The sequence below is a fragment of the Antechinus flavipes genome, chromosome 1 (genome assembly GCF_016432865.1).
Source record: "Antechinus flavipes isolate AdamAnt ecotype Samford, QLD, Australia chromosome 1, AdamAnt_v2, whole genome shotgun sequence".
NCBI classification, from domain to species: domain Eukaryota; kingdom Metazoa; phylum Chordata; class Mammalia; order Dasyuromorphia; family Dasyuridae; genus Antechinus; species Antechinus flavipes.
The window spans coordinates 9,593,925-9,612,443 of NC_067398.1; the positions used below are offsets into that span (position 1 = coordinate 9,593,925).

An 18,519-nucleotide genomic window follows, 5' to 3' on the forward strand; every position below is an offset into this window, starting at 1 on the left:
AGCGGTTTATGAGCTACAGCCGAGGGGGGCCTGCTGGGAGGGGGCCGAGGAGGGCTGAGGAGTGGGGTCTGGCTGTGTTCGGGGCCTGGGTCTCCCCCCACAGCAGTGACACTAGTGCCGGGGAGGGATGACAACGGGGAGATTGTGCTGGACCTTTCCTTGCTACCGGCCCTTCCTTGACTCCTGGAGTTTAGGAGAGAGCCCAGAGTGAGGTCCCCAAAGTAACGGGAAGCTTTCCATGGAGGCAGCATCTTTCTTGGAAGAGTTTAGGGCAGCAAATGCAGACGTTCCCAAGTTTCCTTTTCCCATTCTGAAGCCGGGGGCCGCGCAGGGGCCCTTCCTCCTCCTCCCAGCCCAGCAGCCCCCCAGGTTCGGACGCTGCCACCGGCTCCCTTTTGGCCCCTGGCAGCGCCCGGCAGAGCCCAGGAGTCTGGGGACTTCCTCTGCAGCGACACAGAGGGGGAACACAGAGCTCGGGCCCCGGGACCGGGAGCGGCCCGGCAGAGATGGCAGCCGCTCACTGGGGAGCTGGGGAACTGGCCACTAGGGGTCAGATGGAAACTTCACATTCCCAGGGCGTCCTGCTGTGGGTCATCCCGGCCCAGGGTGAGGAGCTGGGCCCGAGGCTCATTGGTCCAAGCGCCCCGAGCCCGATGGGGGCAGTGCCGGGCGCCCAGACCGAGCTCGGAGGGAGGGACCCTGAGACCGCCCCCACCCCCCATAAAATCTGGACCTTAATTCCCAGGTCACGGAGGAGGCTGAAGTGTCCCAAATAATGTCTGCGGGTGCAAAGAAGCGCAGCCCTCGGGGAAAATGGCCTAAATACATTTATCTGAAAATTATGAAGAGGAAAGCCCGGGGCTGCATTTTCAGTCCCACGGGAGGGCGGCCACGAGGAGGCCCCGGAACATGCAGGACTTTAATCTCCTGAGGGAGCTCCTCACCCAGGGGAAACCCGGCCCCAGGGCTGCTGGGAAAGGGAGCAGTTTCTCCGCTCGGACCATGGGCTCGGTCTCCCGGCTCCCCGGTCCTACTGAAGCGCATTGTGGCCGCCCGATGTCCTTGGGTGGGACGTGGGATATCTCGGGGGCTGGCTAACCTCAGTGGTCATAAATAAGTGGGGGATGGGACGGCAGTGAGGAGCACTTCACACCACAGGCTCCTGCGCCAGCATGTGAGCCGGAGGGCCCCCTACCACCCGTTCTAAGGGGAGAAGCCCCCACAGTCTGCCACAAGTGTCTGGTGAACCAGCCACCGAGCCTCCCGGGGTCGTGCTCCCACAGGGGGACCACTGAAGCCCTCTAAAAACTCCCAGACCCGGCCTGGGGCGGGCAGGGCTCGGTCCGGCCCATATTCCCCCTGCCCTGAGCTTTGCCTGAGGTAGCCAACAAACCTGGCTTACGGCTCTTGGCCCCGGGAGGGTTGGATGGCGAGGGATGTGTCCAAGTGACTCCCGCCCACTGGGAAAACCCGTCTCCCTTTGCTGGAGGAGTAGGAGGGGAGGCTATCGGCCGGGAGGGAGGGAGGACAGAGCGCCCGGCTGAGGAAAGGCCCCATCCATGTCAGGGAAGCTCTTCTACTGGCCCAGGAACCCTTTCGGGGGCTCCACCCTTGGGCAGCTTGGGAGCCTTCTCAGAACAACGGTTTTAAATGCATAAAACAAACACATGGGATTTCAAAAGAAATCAGTGAGTCCCACTTAAACGCCATTAAATATTTTGTGGAGCTATTTCCGTGGCACGGCCGTGAGTCCTCCCGCCGTCCGAGACAGGAGCCTCTTCTTCACCCGCAGCCACCGCTGGGCCACCGGCTCCTCCGAAGTCTCCCCAGATGTCGCCTGGGCCCGGCCGGGGCCTGAAGCTCTTGGAGGGAATCTGCCCTCAGCTCTCCCAGACCTGCTGAGTGGAGTCAGCCCTTGCTCTCCCGTCTCCCTGCAGAGGGGCCCGCGAGGGCCGATGGTTACGGGAATCGCTGGGATTGGGCGAAGGGGAATCCTCCCCCCCCACCCCGGAAAAAGAAGGGCAGGTTCTAGATTCAAATTCAGCCGAGCGTAAGCTCCCGAGATCGGCCCTGGTCCGTGTAAGCCCAGCTCCTGAGCCGTCTCCCTGGAGAGCTGACGTTCGGGGTCTTAGATGGAGCCTGAGCAGGGATGGGAGTCCGGGCAGGGAGAGCAGGGCCAGAGGAAGGTGGGACAGGAGCTTCGGCCTGCCTGCTCCCACCTGGCGGCAGGGCCCGTTGTCCACCCCCGCCCTGCATCGCCATGTCACCACGGTCCCAGGCAAGACCTGCTGGGTCCCCCCGGCCCAGCTCCGTCAGAGGATGTGGGCTCAGAAAAGGGAGACCCCCTGTGAGCTAACCCCAGACACACGGAGGGGTACCCAGCGTCCTGAGCTCTGGGCTTATAGACTGGTCCAAACTCGGCCAGCTCCAAAGGGCCGTGTCTCTAGGCCCGCGCCCTGAGCTCCTGCTGGAAAATGGCAGCATGTTGCTCACAGGGCTTCCGTCTGGGCCGCAAGACACAAGGAAAGTGCCCGCCTGCATTTCGCACCAGCTCCCAGGTGATCGTGCTCACATACAAAGGTGGGTTCAGTCCCATCCCATTAAAATGCCAGAACATGTAAAAGGCTCTCGGGCCTGTAAAGGAAACATGAAGACCTCACAGTCGCCCAGGAACCGCCTAATCATATTTCCTTCCTCCCTGATAGACCCCAGGAGCCCGAGCAGTCCCTCAGACTCAGCGGCACCCTGTGGCCTGGACCCCCTCAGAAGGAAAGCCCCCTTGGGGCTTCTCAATAGGCAGTTCTCTTACCGACAGACAGACACAATCCTCAGTCATGGTGGAAAGCCTCATCCCGGTCCTCGCTTCCCATGGGATGGTCCCCTCACCTTCCGTCCCTCCGTGCGGGCCCTCAGAACTTAGGGCCTGAGATCGTTCCTCTGGCCATGTGAGCGAGCGCACGCGGAGGCTGCTGGGAGGGACTCCTCACCTTCCCTTCCCCTGACACCCGGTCTCACCCTCACTCTTAGCTCTCGCCATCTGCAGCTGAGAGCAAATGGACACGAGGAAAGCCCCTGAGTCAGTGAGGAAGATTCTCCACTTCCTCCGGGACAGCTCTTCCCGACACTGAGATTTAACCAGGAGGTGACCGGAGTCTCACCGAGGGGTCCCGATGGGCCCGGAGGGCACTGCGCTGGTAGGGGGCATGGCACGCCCACGGGTTCCCTCCAAGCCAAGGCTCCCCTCCCTGCACGTTCTCTGGGTCACTGCCTGGATAGAAAAGCTTGTCCCAGAGACAGGGGATGAAGAACAAGGAGGGGTTTCTGAGGGCCAGATTCAGGCCGGACAGCAGGAAGGCAGCTGAGGTGGAACGCCGGGATCGGGAGCCTCCCGCGAGGACTTCCAGCAAAGGGCAGGCAGCCCCTGCGAGGGTGCCGGGGGGGCATTCCCATTCAGGCCCAGGTTGGAGATGGTCTCGGGGCCCCTTTTTTAGCTCTCAGGTTCAATTTTCTCTCCTTGGCTTCAGGAACACTCACCTCCTCTGCTTGTTTTCTGCTTCTCCGAGTGGTCCTTCCCTGCCTCTGCTGGCTCCTCACCTTTCAGGTGATTGCCCTGCCCTTGGTCCTAATCCTTTCACCTTGACAATCTCATTCATGAGCCTGACTCACTCCCATTTACAGCTGGCCCCGCATGCCCGTGCCCAGCCCTGAGCTTCTTTCTGTCCCGTAGAGCAGCAGCCCCAGTTCTCAGGAAGCATCACTCCCAACAGAGAACAGAGCTCCTTTTGGGTGGGACTCATTTTCCTTTTGTCCTTTCCCGATATCCAGCAGAGCAGCCAGGAGGCCCATAGTAGATGCCCCATAACCTCTTGTTTCATCCCAAAGAAAACGCCATTGATTTTCCTCTAGACCTCCCCTCTGGCTTCCCGATCTCTGCCTTTGGCCCCACCAGTCATTCGCCCAGTCTTGCATATCTTTCTTTGGATTCTTTCTCCGGACTCATCCCTTACACCCGATGGCCAGTTACCCAGTCCAGTCAACTGCACCTCTCGAACCTTTCGCCCACGTATCACTTCCTCGCACGGACCGGAAGATTTACAGCTGAGAGAGAGCTCGGAGGATTTACTCCTGTCCGGCTTTTTATAATTTTACAGCTGAGGTAACCGAGGCCCAGGTAGATGTAAGTTGGTCGAGATCACATAGATAGCAAGTGAATCATCAGCTCCCTTCTCTCCTTTTCCTTCCCTCCTGCCTTCCTCTATCTGTCATCACTGATGGATATGTACTAATTCAGAGCTTAAATATTCATAGTTTCACAAAAAAGCAAATTATCCAATGGGCCGAGACATCCACTTACTCGCACAGTTTAGTCGGCCCCTTTGGGATGCTCCCTGAAAACAATGGAAAGATTAAAAACTGTTCAAAAGCCAATGTGAGCTTAGTTGTCTGTGACCGGTCTGAGCAGATGAAATAGAGATCTTTAAAAAAATATTGATTCCATAAACTGAGCAATCGCATTATGTGAAAAAGCCGGGGAACCTTGAGACAGATGAGAAAATGGAGTGCTTTATGTGGGCGGGAGAGAGTCCGGGGCAAGGTGGAGCCTCTGGGAGTAGCCCATCCTTAAGCCCCTTCCTGTGGGGGTCAATAATGCAGGTTTTCCGGAGAGCCGGAGGGTATTTCTCATCCCTGGGCCTCTGATTTCACTCTTCCTCAGAGAAGGGCCAGCGCCGCCCCACACAGTCTCCCATAAGTCTGTGCATGTGCTTATACTGATTGACCTCTCTATTCTAAGGGGCTGTTATGCCGATGACAGGGTCAGAGGCCACAGGCCCGAGGAACTGCCGGAGGTCCCTGCGCCCCTCCATCATGCCTCATTGTTCTCCAGGAGGCTCTCGTCTCCTCCGCCGTCCCCACACGTGCTCTCCACCCCACCTCCTCCATTACGGTCCCTCGGAGGGCCTTGTTGTCCCCTGGTCCCCTCTCTCAGGAACAGCGACATCAGTACGTTCACAAGCCCTCACACAGTTTATTTTTTCAGACAGACAGCTCTTGACATTCTAGAACACGGCTGGAACCCGCTGCTCGCGACAACAATCAGCACGGAGAACCCCCAGTGGGCAATAAAGCCTCCGACTCTCCGGCGCTGGCTCACCCTGAGAAATGAGAAATATCAGTCATTCACCGGGGCTGGTTTTATCCAGAGCTGTTTGCAAGCCCAGACACAAATAATAGATTTCATAGACAGTAGGAAATCACATAAAACAAAAAAGAGCGCTCCCCGTGGGGCCCCGAGAGGAGCAGACAGCCGTAGGAGCTTTGCTGACTTCCTCAAGAATACCCACCTAGAGAAGAGGTCCTGCCATCGGACTCCTCCTCCTTTTCAGGCTTTACTGGTGCATTAGGTTTCTATATCACCATCACTTTACGCATCCACTGCCCACAAAACCTTCCTCTTAAAACAAGAGCAGGACAGCAAAGCCATGACGGACGTGTGAATTATTTGCCCCCTAGAGCCAGTCCCCTACCTATTTACTGAGAGGATCCCAGAGATCCATCAGACCAACCCCCTCATTTTACATTTTAGGAAACCGAGTCACAGAGAGGGAGCATCTGCCCGGTGTCATATACATGTTAAGTTGCAGGGGCACGATGTGAGTCCAGCTGGTTCTCTACACAGAGAGAGAGAGCCACGAAAGAGGGGTGCTTCATTTTCCCAGGCTGAGATTGATGATTACAATCAATCAGAGTCCAGCTAGCTTTCAACAGGATTTTCACTTCTATTTTTGTGCTCCTTATGTCTGTTGTTTCTTGGCTCCACTTACTCAGCTCCGCATCAGTTCATAAAAGTTTTCCCAGGTTTCTCTGATTTCTATATTTGGATTGTTGTTGTTTTTATTGTATTCCATCACATTGATAGATCAGATTTTTTTGAACCTAAATGAGGGGCTTTCTTCTTCCCCACCCCCAAGTTTTCAGCTGCTACAAAAGTGTTGCTATGAATATTGGGCATAGGTTTCCTATGTCAAGCTCATGAACTGGTTAGTGACTTTTCTCCCATAATTCAAAATCGCTTTCAAGAATGACTGGACCGAGTCACAGCAACACTGACGGTATATTAGTGGGCCTGTCCTCTCATTGCCTGCTTTAAATATTTCTGTCTTGTATCAACATTTCCACTTTGATGAATGTGAGAAGGAGAGAAAGGGACAGAGAGATACACACAGAGAGAACCAGAGAGCCAAAGACAGAGAAAGAGACTGAAATTAAGAGCGAGCCAGAAAGAGAGAGGCAGACAGACAGATGAGAACAGAGAAACAGAAGAAATAGAGAAAGGAGAGAAGAGGAGAGAAGAGGAGACAGACAGAGAACAGAGAAACAGAAGAAATAGAGAGAGGAGAGAAGAGGAGAGGAGAGGAGACAGACAGAGAACAGAGAAACAGAAGAAATAGAGAGAGAAGAGGAGAGGAGAGGAGACAGACAGATGAGAACAGAGAAACAGAAGAAATAGAGAAAGGAGAGAAGAGGAGAGAAGAGAAGAGGAGAGGAGAGGAATCAGACAGAACAGAGAAACAGAAGAAATAGAACAGAAGAGAAGAAAAGGGAAGAACAGAGAAGAAGAGACAGAGAACAGAGAAACGGAGGAGGTAGAGAGAAAGAGAGAGAGAGAAAGAGAGAGATGAAATGAAAGACTGGATGAAAAGAGGGGAAATTGTTACAAGAGAGGATAGAATGAGGTTGCTTGAACAAGTAGAACAGTTAGTTTGGACAAGAAGCAAGACCACTTCATTGTGTGAGACAGGGCCCAAGGAAGAAAGGGTGGAAATGAGGAAGAAGGAAGAAAAAGGAATTCCCAGTGAATGGCCTCCATTTCTCTGAGGGGTTGTCAGTGGAGGATGAAGAGGATGTAAGTCTGAGAAGGGATAAGATTAAGAAGAGCTGCTGTGGAGAGAGAGTTGATGAGGAAGCTATAGAAGGCTTGCCTAGCATCATCAAGGACCCAGCTGAGCTTGGGTAACATCAATTTGCAGTGGGCCCAACCAGAACAGCTGGGCGATTTTCTTCACCTTCATTCGGCCGCCCGTATGCAGGCACAAAGGCAGGTGACACAACTGATCCAAGGCTGGATTTGGCGGATCATAATTGCAGGAATGCTATGGGGCCAGGGACCCAAGAGAAGAGGACGGTTCACTAAGAAGGGAAAAAGAGGAGAGAGTGGCTAGAGCAGGGGAAATGGCCTGGGAGAGAATTGAGAATCATGATCGGAAGTGGCGGTATGGCCAAAGATGAGGGAAGGTAGAGGGAGGAGGAAACAGTAGCTTCTAATTAGATAAGGGGATTTCAGAATTCTTGAATGTGGAGAGATTTGCAGGTGATGGCGAGATTGGAGGTGATGGCAGGGTGATGGCAAGATTGAAGGTGTGCCCATTTTGGTGGGATGGAGGACTTCAGTGTTCTGGAAATTGGCCGGTGCTCTGACTGCCAAGAACTGCGATCTTTGTAATTTATTTTGATGATGATTCTCATCCTTCAAGAGAGAAATCTAAAACACTTGAAATTTCTTGCCCCGTTGCAGTCTGAACAACTCTTAGGTGGCTTGGATTTGCCTGTGCAGTTTTGCTTCTGTCTGTAGAGTATTTGTTAAAGGGGAAAAATAAAAACCAAAACAAAATCGGCGCATTTGGTCTGTGGTCACTGAGGGAGGGGGCAGGGCTAGAAGTCACTGCTTGGGCTAAGCTCCTTGCTCATCGGCCGGGGGTTCCATACTATGGAAGTAAAGGAAGAGACTGAAGAGGTCCAAGTGGTTCTAGATCAGGGCTTTCGGATCCAGAGCCACTTGGGCCTCTCCAGTCTCTTCCTTTACTTCCATAGTATGGGCTGCCTTGTCTTTGGCCATTTCCCTCACATCCTCGCCCCCAGATCCGTTTTTGTCTCGTGGCTAACTCCTCAGCTAGCTGCTGCAAGACCTGACTTTTCTGAGACTTGCATATTCTTCTGCAGCTTTGAGAATCTTCTGAATTTCTTCCAAGGAAGAATGTTTTCTCTTTGGAGGAGAAGGCAGAATTCTGGGTTGGTCCTTTTTGAATGAAGACAAAGTGGAATCTTAGATGTCAGTCGGACGCTTCTCTGTCTCTTTCACCTAGATATCGTAACAAGTCTTGCTGAACAGAAGAGAAGGTGGAATACTGGAGCATCCAGACAATCCCCATGACGAGGAAGGTCCAGCTTGGTCCGGGCTCCCTGGCTACATTCCCAGGAGTGCTTTTTCTAGTTCTAGTTCAGGAGCCCCCACTACTAAGGTTCCCCATTAATTTTCAGTTGCTATCCATTAGTCACCTAGACTTAATTAAGCTTTTAAAAAGGAATATTTACTAAGATACTAAAATATACAGTTGGCATCTGACATCCCATCCCTCAAGGCCAATGACTCCCAAGAGTACATTGAGAATGTATCTGGTGAAAAGTGGGCTCAAGGGCAGAGTGCAGGTGTCAAAGTGGGGACATCACTGCTTCTGGAAGCCTTTTTAATGGAGCCCCCAAATGGTTATCTTAAGTACGGCATGGCTCGCTCTTGCTGGGCTTCTTATGGACTCCTGAAGTTCACAGTATCCGCGGCAGACATTGCCCCAACTTACGTAATGTTGAACCAACCAGGAGAGCCATTAGGATGCCTGTGAAAAGTCCCAATCCTGTGACTTCCCAACAAGGTCATTTTTTTGGTTACCAAGGGGAGGAGGGTGATGAACTTTTTCTCTCACTGATTAAGGTATCAGTCATAGTGTCAAGTTGGCTACCTTAGTTGGATGGTGGATAGATTGATCGGGTCTCCCCCTTCCCTCCATCTCTGGATCTATGTCTGGCGCTTGGATTCAGATGGCTCTGGAAGGGAAAGTGAGGCAGGTGACCTCGTCACTTAAATCCAACTCACTTGCATGTCCTGGCATCACCTCCCTGATGTCACGGTCCTCTTCAGGACAAAACAAGGAACAACAACAAACACGTAGAAGATAGAGGCAAGAGAACGCAAATGAGCGTGGATAAAAAAGAAAGATAGGTTTATGTAAGTATCGTAGCAAACCTCTAAGCCAGAATGAGTCAAGGCTGTTGAGAAATGCGAAGGGACTCGTTTAAAAGATCCGTGCTGGAAGCAAGAAGGGGATCAGAGAAGGGACAGGATTGTCGTTTGGCATGGAAGGGATGATGAGCGTCTATGGGAGTAAGGAGGCCCAACTCCGCAGCTCTAATTTTACTCAGCTTTTCTCTTCTAAGGAAAATAATATTTGGATGAGGAACGGAGCAGAACATTTAGACTGAAGCTAAGTACGGAGGTGGGAAGGCAGCTTTGAGCTGTGTCAGGTATTGCCAAGCAAACGGGTCTGGGCCAACTCCATTCTGATACGGTTCTGGAAAGGCACACCGACCTGCAGGAAGAAAGGAAGCCAGTGGAGTTTTTCATTTTCATTTTGACTTTTTCTCAATTATACCTAAAAACAAAATTTTAACATTCATTTAAAAATGTTTTGAGTTCCAACTTCTCTCTCCCCTCCCTCCTCCTCGAGAAGCTAATTGAATTGGTATTAATAACACATTTACAGCCAAGCAAAACCTATTTCTATCCAGTGAGGCTTTAATGAAACGTTGCGTTACGGTGATGGTTGTCGGCAGCGGCCCTTCCTTCTCAAAGAAGAACGAGACATCAGAAAGGTGACGCCATGGCACGCAAGGGAATCGGAGCAAAGTGAGGGAGGCTGGGTAAGGTCACCGGCCCCATTCTCTCTTGTGGAATCATCTCCGTTCGGTGGCCAGAGAGTGATCAGGATGGCTAGAGATGGCCTTCACTGTGATGGTAATGGTGGTAGGGAAAAAGAGTAGGGAAAGAGTTCCAGAGCAATTATAATTCAACTCACCAATATTTACTGAGTTCCTACTATGCGCACTGTATCATTTATGTGATAGGGAGGCAAAAGATGAGAACAAAAGAGCTTTTGCCCTCAAGGAGCTTCTGTTTCACATAAATAATCAACTATTCCATGGATCCAGGAGCTCTGATCTCTTTGTTTCCTCCAGACATGGTCAACCATTCATGCCCTCCATAACCAGTGGAGCCTACTCTCCTAATGTCCTTTAATAACTTGGCCACCAGGGGTCCATTCAAGTGCTGGAGGACTTCCCCACCCAGGTGGGAGTGGAGCCTTCGGGCTGCCTCCTTCTCCTCCCCTTGTTTTTGCCTGTGACTAGCCCATCTTCTCTTCTTAGTGTTTCCCTGATGATCCCACCCACTGTCTACCTCCCTGTTGCTTGTTCAGTGGCCTTCCAAGGCTTCCAAATCTCAGGGGAGGCATAAAAGAAAAAGATGCATCCTCCTCCAAGGGAAGCTGTGATGGAGAATGAGGCTGGAGCTCACGTGGAACAGGAACTGGTTGTGGACGGCGAGGTCTCTCAGATTCTCCGGTCTGTGGCTGCCTAGAATATGACAGCATCTCCTCGAAGAAATCGGAAACTCTCAAAAGAGTTTGATCTGACTAATTCACACGGGAAAGACCAAGTGGATGAAGAAGGTCTTGTATTCGGATTATGACACGTGTCTGTCCATCGGTAATCTAGTGGGTTCAGAATAACGCCCGACATTTAGTAGGTGTTTAATAACTGTTTATCGACTGACTGAATAATGGGCTGCTCTTTTTCTTGGAGATGGCAAAGTTTCTTGAATGACCCCTGACTTCCTATGGAAACAAAAGACCATCTTTTAAATCTCAACATCCTATTGGCGTCTTTTTATGGCAGAAAGATACGGAACATAACCATATTTGAAGTGAAAAATGAAAACAATGTATCATGTGAACTGGGAGGTAAATACAAAGAATATACAGTGAAGCAACATAATTTCAAGAGGAAATTTCACTTGGAGAATCGTATAAGTTTTGTCTTTCAAGAGGCAGAACCAGAACTGGGACTCGAAGGCCAGGAGTGGAGGTTCTAAGAGCCTGGGGCGCAGAGGAGTGCATGCATGTCTGAGGGACAATCAGTACAAGGATCCGGAGTCAGGAAAACCTGAGTTCAGATGTGACAGACTGTGTGACTTTGGGCCAGTCACTTTACCCTGTCTGCCTATTTCTCATCTCCCAGATGAGCTGGAGAAGGAGACAGCACTGGAGTATCCTTGCCAAGAAAGCTCCAGATGGGGTCAGGAAGAGTCGGACATGAGTGAACGACAGCAACAAAAGCAGCCAGCGGGTCGATTTGACTAGAATGGGAACTGTGTGGCCCTAGTCGTCTGAAATGTCCTCTCAATGGGAGGAGCCCTGGCTCCCTTCAACTTGGTCTCTGCCACTTAGTACCTGTGTGAATGTGAGCAAGTCGCTACGCTTCTAGGTCTCAGTTTCTTCATCTGTAAAATGAGGCAGTTGGACTCAATGGCCTCCGAGAACCTTTCGGCAATGAGGGGGAGGGATGGGAGAGACTAATTAGGAAGCAGGGATAGACTGACAGGACGTAGTAAGGTCAGAAGGAAGAGGCTTGGGAGGAAGGTAATCTTTGCAGTCCTCGATTTACTCATCTGAAAAAGAACGGTCACTATGGTCCTAAAATCAGGAGACTTGGGCTCCAAAGTCATCTTGGTATGATTCTAGGCAAATCATTTTCCAACTTCAGGTCTCAGTTTCCTCATCTGTAAAATGGGGAGGTTGGATTAGATGGCCTGCTTTCCACCTCAAGATTACTGAGGTGGAATCAGCTTCCTCCCTTTTCCCATCTGCAGATTGGGAGGAGATGGAGTCAGAGTAGGGCAAGGCTGGGGCCCGAGGGCCACCTGAACCCGGGGGGGAGGGATGGGTGTCCAGATGTGCTGATCCAGAGGAGAGAAGTGGGGGGGGCTCCTCCTCCTCTTCTCCCCCTTCTTTTCCCTTTGAAGTTCTAGATAATAGGGAAGACGGCTCAGCCACTAGAATTCTGTTTGATTCATCCATCTCGGACTCTGTCTCTTTGTCTCTGTCTCTGTGTGTGTCTCTGTGTGTCTGTTTCTGTGTCTGTGTGTGTCTCTCTGTTTCTGTCACAAACTCTGTGTATGTCTGTCTGTGTCTCTGTGTCTCTCCATCTCTGTGTCTGTGTCTCTCTGTCTCTGGGTCTCTATGTATGTGTGTCTGTCTCTCTGTCTGTGTCTGTCTCTTTGTGTCCGTGTCTCTCTGTCTCTTTGTGTCTCTATGTATGTCTGTATCTTTCTGTGTATCTGTATCTCTCTGTCTCTTTGTGTCCGTGTCTGTTTCTTTGTGTCTCTGTCTATGTATATGTGTCTGTATCTCTCTATGTGTCTGTATCTCTCTGTGTGTCTGTATCTCTCTGTGTGTCTGTCTCTCTGTGTCTGTCTGTCTGTCTGTGTCTCTCTGTCTCTTTGTGTCTCTGTCTACGTATGTGTGTCTGTATCTTTCTGTGTGTCTGTATCTCTCTGTGTCTCTGTGTGTCTCTCTCTGTGTCTTTCTGTCTCCTCTATGTCTCTGTCTCTTGTGTATGTGTGTCTGTCTCTCTCCGTCTGTCTCTCTGCGCCGGCGCCGCAAGAGTTAACCTCTGGGGAGGGGGAGAGGAGGAGGACGCAGGGAGGGAGGGGGAGTTAACCCTTTCGCACCCAGGGGCCAGGGACCGCTCGGCTGGGAGGAGGAGCTCGGCTTGCCCCCTGCTTGGCGTCCCACGCTAGAGCCTGTCCCTCTCCCCTAGCGCCCCTCCCTCCCCCCCGCCTGGGGACAGCGCCCCGGAGAAGGGCAACTGGGACCGAGCTCATCCCCCGCCCCGGCTGGGGGGTGGGGAGGAGGAGAGGGGCTTGGCAGCGGGCCGAGCCGGGAGGAGGCTTGGAGGAGGCAGAGTAGGAGGAGGAGGAGGAGGAGGAGGAGGAGGAGCGCGCCGAGCGGAGGGAGGAGGGAGAGCGGCCAGCGGCTGTGGCAGCGGCAGAGGCAGAGGTGGCAGCAGCAGCAGCATCTGCAGCAGCGGCGGCGCGGGGCGAAGGCGGCAGCAGCGCGGAGCCCGTGCGGAGCCGAGCGGAGCCGAACCCCTGCCCTCCCGCCCTCCCGCCTGCCCTCCGCGTCCTCCCGCCTGCCCGGCCGGTCCTCCCGTCTGCCCTCCTGCCGGTCCGCCCGCCGGGGGCCCGGATGTGAGCGGCGGCCCGGCGGCGGCGGGCGAGGGCCGGCCGCGGGGCCCCGGCTGCCTTCGGCGGGGCCGGCCCGGGAAGGGAGGCGAGGAGGCGGCAGCAGCTGCGCGGCGGCGGGCGCGGGGCACGGGCGCGGGCACGGGCAGGTACGGGCGGGCATGGGGGGCGGCCCGAGCGGCCCCCGCACCGCCCCCGGCCGCGAGGAGGAGACCTAAGCGGGGCCCGAGCCGCCCTTGAGCCCGGAGCCGCCGCCGCCGCCACCGCCGCCGCCGCCGCCGCCGCCGCCGCCGGGCAGAGCCGAGTGGGAGATCGGAGGGCCGGGCAGGGGCGGGCACCGCGCCGCACGGCAGCCCAAGGGCGCCCCCAGCCCCACTCCCGCACCCTCGCGGCCGGCCGGCCGGCGCCGCCGCCGCGCACGCACACGCACACAGCAGGCGCTCGATAAATGGTCCGGGAGGAGGATGATGATGATGATGAAAAAAATGAACCCCCCGAGGCGGGAGGAGGAGGAGGAGGAGCAGCACGCGAAAGGTGCGGGCTTGGGGGGAGGGGGAAGGGACGCCGGGAGGGATGGAGGGATGGAGGGATGGAGGCAAGAAGGAATGGAGGATGGGGAGAGGGAGGGGTGAAGGGATAGGGGGAAAGGAGGCAGGCCCGGCCTGAGGATGCTCCAGCGCTTCGCGGCAGCGACATGTTTGGCGGAGGAGGGGCCCTCGGCACCTTGCCGGGAGGGAGGGGGTGCCTTTCCTCCAGAAAGAGGGCGCTGGGGGGGTGGGGGGAGGTCCTCCCGGGCCGAGGTCACTTGTGGGCTTCACTTTCCCAGCTCTGCTGTCAGGTGTGCGTGTGCGTGTGTGTGTGTGTGTGTGTGGAGGGGGTGCAGGTGGAGGCCGGGGCTGGAGGGGGTGCAGGTGGAGGCCGGGGCTGGCCGGCGTGGAGCCCCGGGCTGGGGCGCCCCCTCCGGAAGGCGCCGGCTCAGGGGAGAGGCGCGTCCCGCCCCACTGGGGGCCTTTTCTCCCGTGTTCTGGTCTCGCTGTGACATTCCTCCCGCCTCCGCCCCCCCTCACCTCGTGTCCCGGGGACCTGTGATTCCGGCCTGCGTCCCCCCCATTTCCCCCTCCTCCAGTGGCCCTGTAACCTAGCAATAGGTCTAGTACTTCCCGCAGCTCCCCCTTTCCCCAGAACCGGGAGACACGTGCTCGGCCTGCCGGCTGGCCGCCCTCCCTCCCCTTCTCGCTCCGACTCTCTGGGCCGGGGGGCTGGCGGGGCTGGGGCCCCTGGGTCCAGCACCGGTAACCCAGGAAGAGAACTGCTCTGAAGTGAGTGCTCCTCTCCAGGGAGGCCCCCACGGCCCCCACGAGACTCGGCTTGGCTGAGGCCAGAGGTGTGTCCTGGCTGCCCCCTCCGTCCTCACAGGGTGGGTGGGCTCCAGGCTGGAGGCCCAGAGGGCAGATTCCCTTCCTCGGGGTGTCCCAAGATGGCTCAGAGACAGCTGGGGCAGAACCCCAGAGGGCCGGGGCACCCCTCAGGTGCCCCAATGACTTATAGGGAAATGTGCCCAGCCGGAAGGAGTCTGGGCCCCCGGGTCTGGGCTGGGAGAGGCCCCCCGGGCCTTGATGTTATTTATTTCTGAGCCGGGCCGCACTTTGCCCTCTCCAGCTGTCTGCTTGTTCCTTCCTAGTCTCGTCCCTTCTCATGTGCTTGACCCCTTTCCCTGCCCCCCTCCCCTCGCAATATGACTTAGGATTTCAGTATACACGTTTGGCCTCGGGTTCTGCTGGGGACCGGTCTCAGCCATGTTCCCAGACAGAAGCGCCCTGGGAGGGCCGCCCTGCCCGCCAGCGGCTGACGGATTCACGCCAAACGGCCCCGGTGATGTCCGGACGCGGGGCCGGCCCGCCAGGGTTCCCGACGGCTTTTGGGGGGCGAGGGGGGTCCCGACTCTGGCGAGGAGGACCCCGGCCTGGGGCACCGCTGGCGGTTTCGAAATGCCAAGAGACAGGATGGCTTCAGAAGCCGGCAGAGGAAATGAATGCCAGGCTTCATGAATTTTCATTTGAAGGAAGCGTGGGGACATAATCCAGATTATTTGCTTTGCCCGGATGCCAGGGGAGGACGCTTTTTCATGAGCTGGAAAGAACGCCGCTGTCCTTGCTGATGAAGGAAGCGGCTCCGTCACCCTGGGGATGGGCCACCCTCTGGCACGGGGGCCTCCCTTCCCTCTCCATCATCGCCGGGTTCCCTGGGCTTGGGGCGATTTCAGGAGGGGGCCCGAGCCGGGGCAGACAGCCCACCTTCGGGAGAGCACGTGAGCTCCCAGGAAATGCTTTTTTCCTTCATTTGAGAACAAAAATAGAGGAAAATGTGGTTTGGGGAGACCCAGGGATGTAACACTCCAAGCTTTTTGAAAACCCATTGTCTCTGTCTCCACTCTAGTAGACAGCCCCGGGCCTGGAGTCTGGGGTACAGATACTCTGCTGAGTGAGTAAGAAACTACAGGGTAAAAAGCTGGAGGGGGAAAAACCCCATAGTATTCACTTGTTCAGCTGCAGAACTTATTCATGTTGTTCTCTCTCTCCCTCCCTCCCTCCCTCCTTTCTGCCTCCCTTCCTCCTTCCCCCTTCCTTCTCTCTCTCGCTCTCCCTCCCTTCTTTCTCTCCTTCCCTTCTCTCTCTTTCTCCCTTCCTTTTTCTCATTCCCCCCTTTCTCCCTTCCTCCTTCTCTCTCTCTCCCTCCCTCCTTCCCTCCCTTCTTCCTTCCCTCTCTCTCTCTCTGCCCCCCCTCCATCTCCATCCCCGTCTCTCTTTGTCCCCCCTTCCTCCCTCCCTCTCCATCCCTTCAGAGGCGAACTATGCAAGAGGCCCCAGGAACTCTGTCTCCGGTGACAGACCCCCGTTCCGGCCGAAGAGCTCCCAGCCGACGGTCCTCTCCTGGCAAGCTGCGATCGATGCTGCTCGTCAAGCCAAGGCCGCCCAGACTATGAGCACCTCCACCCCCCAGCCTGTCGGGTCTCTGTCCCAAAGAAAACGTCAGCAATATGCCAAGAGCAAAAAACAGGGGAGCTCGTCGAGCAGCCGCCCGGCCCGGGCCCTTTTCTGCTTCTCCCTGAACAACCCCATCCGAAGGGCCTGCATCAGCATCGTAGAGTGGAAGTATCCTTTTTCCGGGGCTCCTTTCCCTGACCTTGGCCCCTTCCCCGGCCGCTCCGTCTCGTGCGCTCAGAGGACCGGTCGCTCGGGGGGCGCGGTGGTCGGGAGCATGGGGAGCGCAGTGGTTGGGAGCGTGAGGGGCTCGGCGGTCAGGAGCGTGGGGGGTGCAGTGGTTGGGAGCGTGGGGAGTGTGGGGAGCGTGGGGAGCGGGCGGTTAGGAGCATGAGGGGCTCGGCGGTCAGGAGCGTGGGGGGTGCGGCTGTCGGGAGCGTGGGGAGTGTGGGGAGCATGGGGAGCGGGCGGTCAGGAGTGTGAGGGGCTCGGCGGTCGGGAGCGAGGGGGGTGCGGTGGTTGGGAGCGTGAGGGGCTCGGCGGTCGGGAGCGTGGGGAGCGTGGGGAGCATGGGGAGCGGGCGGTCAGGAGTGTGAGGGGCTCGGCGGTCGGGAGCGTGAGGGGCTCGGCGGTTGGGAGCATGGGGAGCATGGGGAGTGTGGGGAGCGGGCGGTCGGGAGCGTGAGGGGCTCGGCGGTCGGGAGCGTGGGGAGTGTGGGGAGCGTGGGGAGCGGGCGGTCAGGAGTGTGAGGGGCTCGGCGGTCGGGAGCGTGAGGGGCTCGGCGGTCGGGAGCATGGGGAGCGTGGGGAGTGTGGGGAGCGGGCGGTCGGGAGCGTGAGGGGCTCGGCGGTCGGGAGCATGGGGAGTGTGGGGAGTGTGGGGAGTGGGCGGTTGGGAGCGTGAGGGGCTTGGCGGTCGGGAGCGTGAGGGGCTCGGTGGTTGGGAGTGTGGGGAGTGTGGGGAGCGTGGGGAGTGTGGGGAGTGTGGGGAGCGTGGGGGGCTCGGTGGTCGGGAGCATGGGGAGCGTGGGGAGTGTGGGGAGCGGGCGGTCGGGAGCGTGAGGGGCTCGGTGGTCAGGAGCGTGAGGGGCTCGGTGGTCGGGAGCGTGAGGGGCTCGGTGGTTGGGAGTGTGGGGAGCTCTGGATGAGCTTCTTTCGATCTTGAACTCCGGCTCCCCGGCTTGGGAAGGGGCGAGCTCTGCGGTTATATTTAGCCTTCTGTTGGGGGAAGGGGCTTGGGGAAATGGCAGAGTAGTCAGTCTGGGAAGAAGAGAGGCGCCATGTTCAGGGAGTGCTTTGAGCTGCAGCGGCTCCGGCCTCTCTTGGCTTCGAGGCCAGGGCCTGGAGCCCATTTTGTTTTTTAAAGAAGAGAATTAAAAAAAAATAGACTGATTGGAATTTTCTGGCAAAAGAAACCGGTTTGATCTTTAGCAGAATTCTTTCCTTTTGCTATCTGGAACTTGTTCCCCAGACTCTGCTTAATGGACATTGTTCAGGTGCTTAACAGGATTGCATCTGGGTTCAGCTCCCATCTCAGAGCCTTAACGGCTTTGTGACCCTGGGCAAACAATTTTAATCCTTTCTGTGCCTCAGTTTCCCCATCTAGAAAATGAAGGTATCGCACCAGTTGTGCTCTGAGGACCTTTCTAGTTCTAGGGCTCTGATGATCCCGTGGGGGAGGACGGGCGAGTCCCTTTAACCTCTTTGTGCCTCAGTTTCCTCATCTGTAAAAACAGGGAGGTTTTTCTGGGTCTCAAACAGCTCGCATGGTCTTTTGAGCCCTTGCTCGTTGGGAGGAGACTCTCTGTTCTTGCCTCCCTCCCATCGCTCTCTGGAATTTCCTCAGGCTGGGTCCTCTGAAGTGTTAGGAGCTGGGAGGGACTGTGGCTGGGGGCGTGTGCACGCGTGTGCATGTGTATGTGCGTGCGTGTGCGTGCACGTGTGTGCGTGTGTGTCTCCCTTCTCCGACACCGCTGTCTGATTCCGGCCCCTCCACCCTGGCTTTGGAGCTGCCCTCTGAGCTCAGGAATTTGCAGTTGCCGGCTTTAGGGGGAAAAAATTCGGTCTATGTCCTTGAGCCGCGGGCCGTGCGTGGGCGTCTCCTCCGTAGTTCTAAAATTGAACTTCGGATGCCCCAAGAAGGCTGATGCATCCCAGACCCCGATTTAGCCCTTCTGCCCTCCTTCCCACCTCTCAGCCCTCCCCGTACACTTGCCATGGCGCTTCCTCTTTGCCCCGTGATCCAACGGCCCGAGTTTTCTCCGCGTGGCCGGCAGAACTCGGGACTCTTCCTAGCAAGAGGGAAGGCTCCGAGGGCCGCACCTCCTGGGGAACCTTTGCTCCCCCCGCCTTCGGCCGAGAGGCCGTGGAAGGCCACGGAGGCCGACACCGGTCCTAGCGGGCGAGGTT

General features: G+C 56.1%; 1 protein-coding gene across 1 annotated transcript in view; it reads left to right on the forward strand.

Moving 5' to 3' along the window:
• Positions 1-13,494: 13,494 nt before the first annotated feature.
• Positions 13,495-18,519, forward strand: part of CACNA1D (calcium voltage-gated channel subunit alpha1 D) — a 305,670-nt gene continuing 300,645 nt past the window's right edge. The window contains exons 1-2 of the mRNA XM_051978907.1: positions 13,495-13,663; positions 15,972-16,281. Coding sequence (XP_051834867.1) covers positions 13,594-13,663; positions 15,972-16,281 — 380 coding nt within the window. The 5' untranslated portion in view covers positions 13,495-13,593. The remainder of the gene's footprint in view (positions 13,664-15,971; positions 16,282-18,519) is intronic.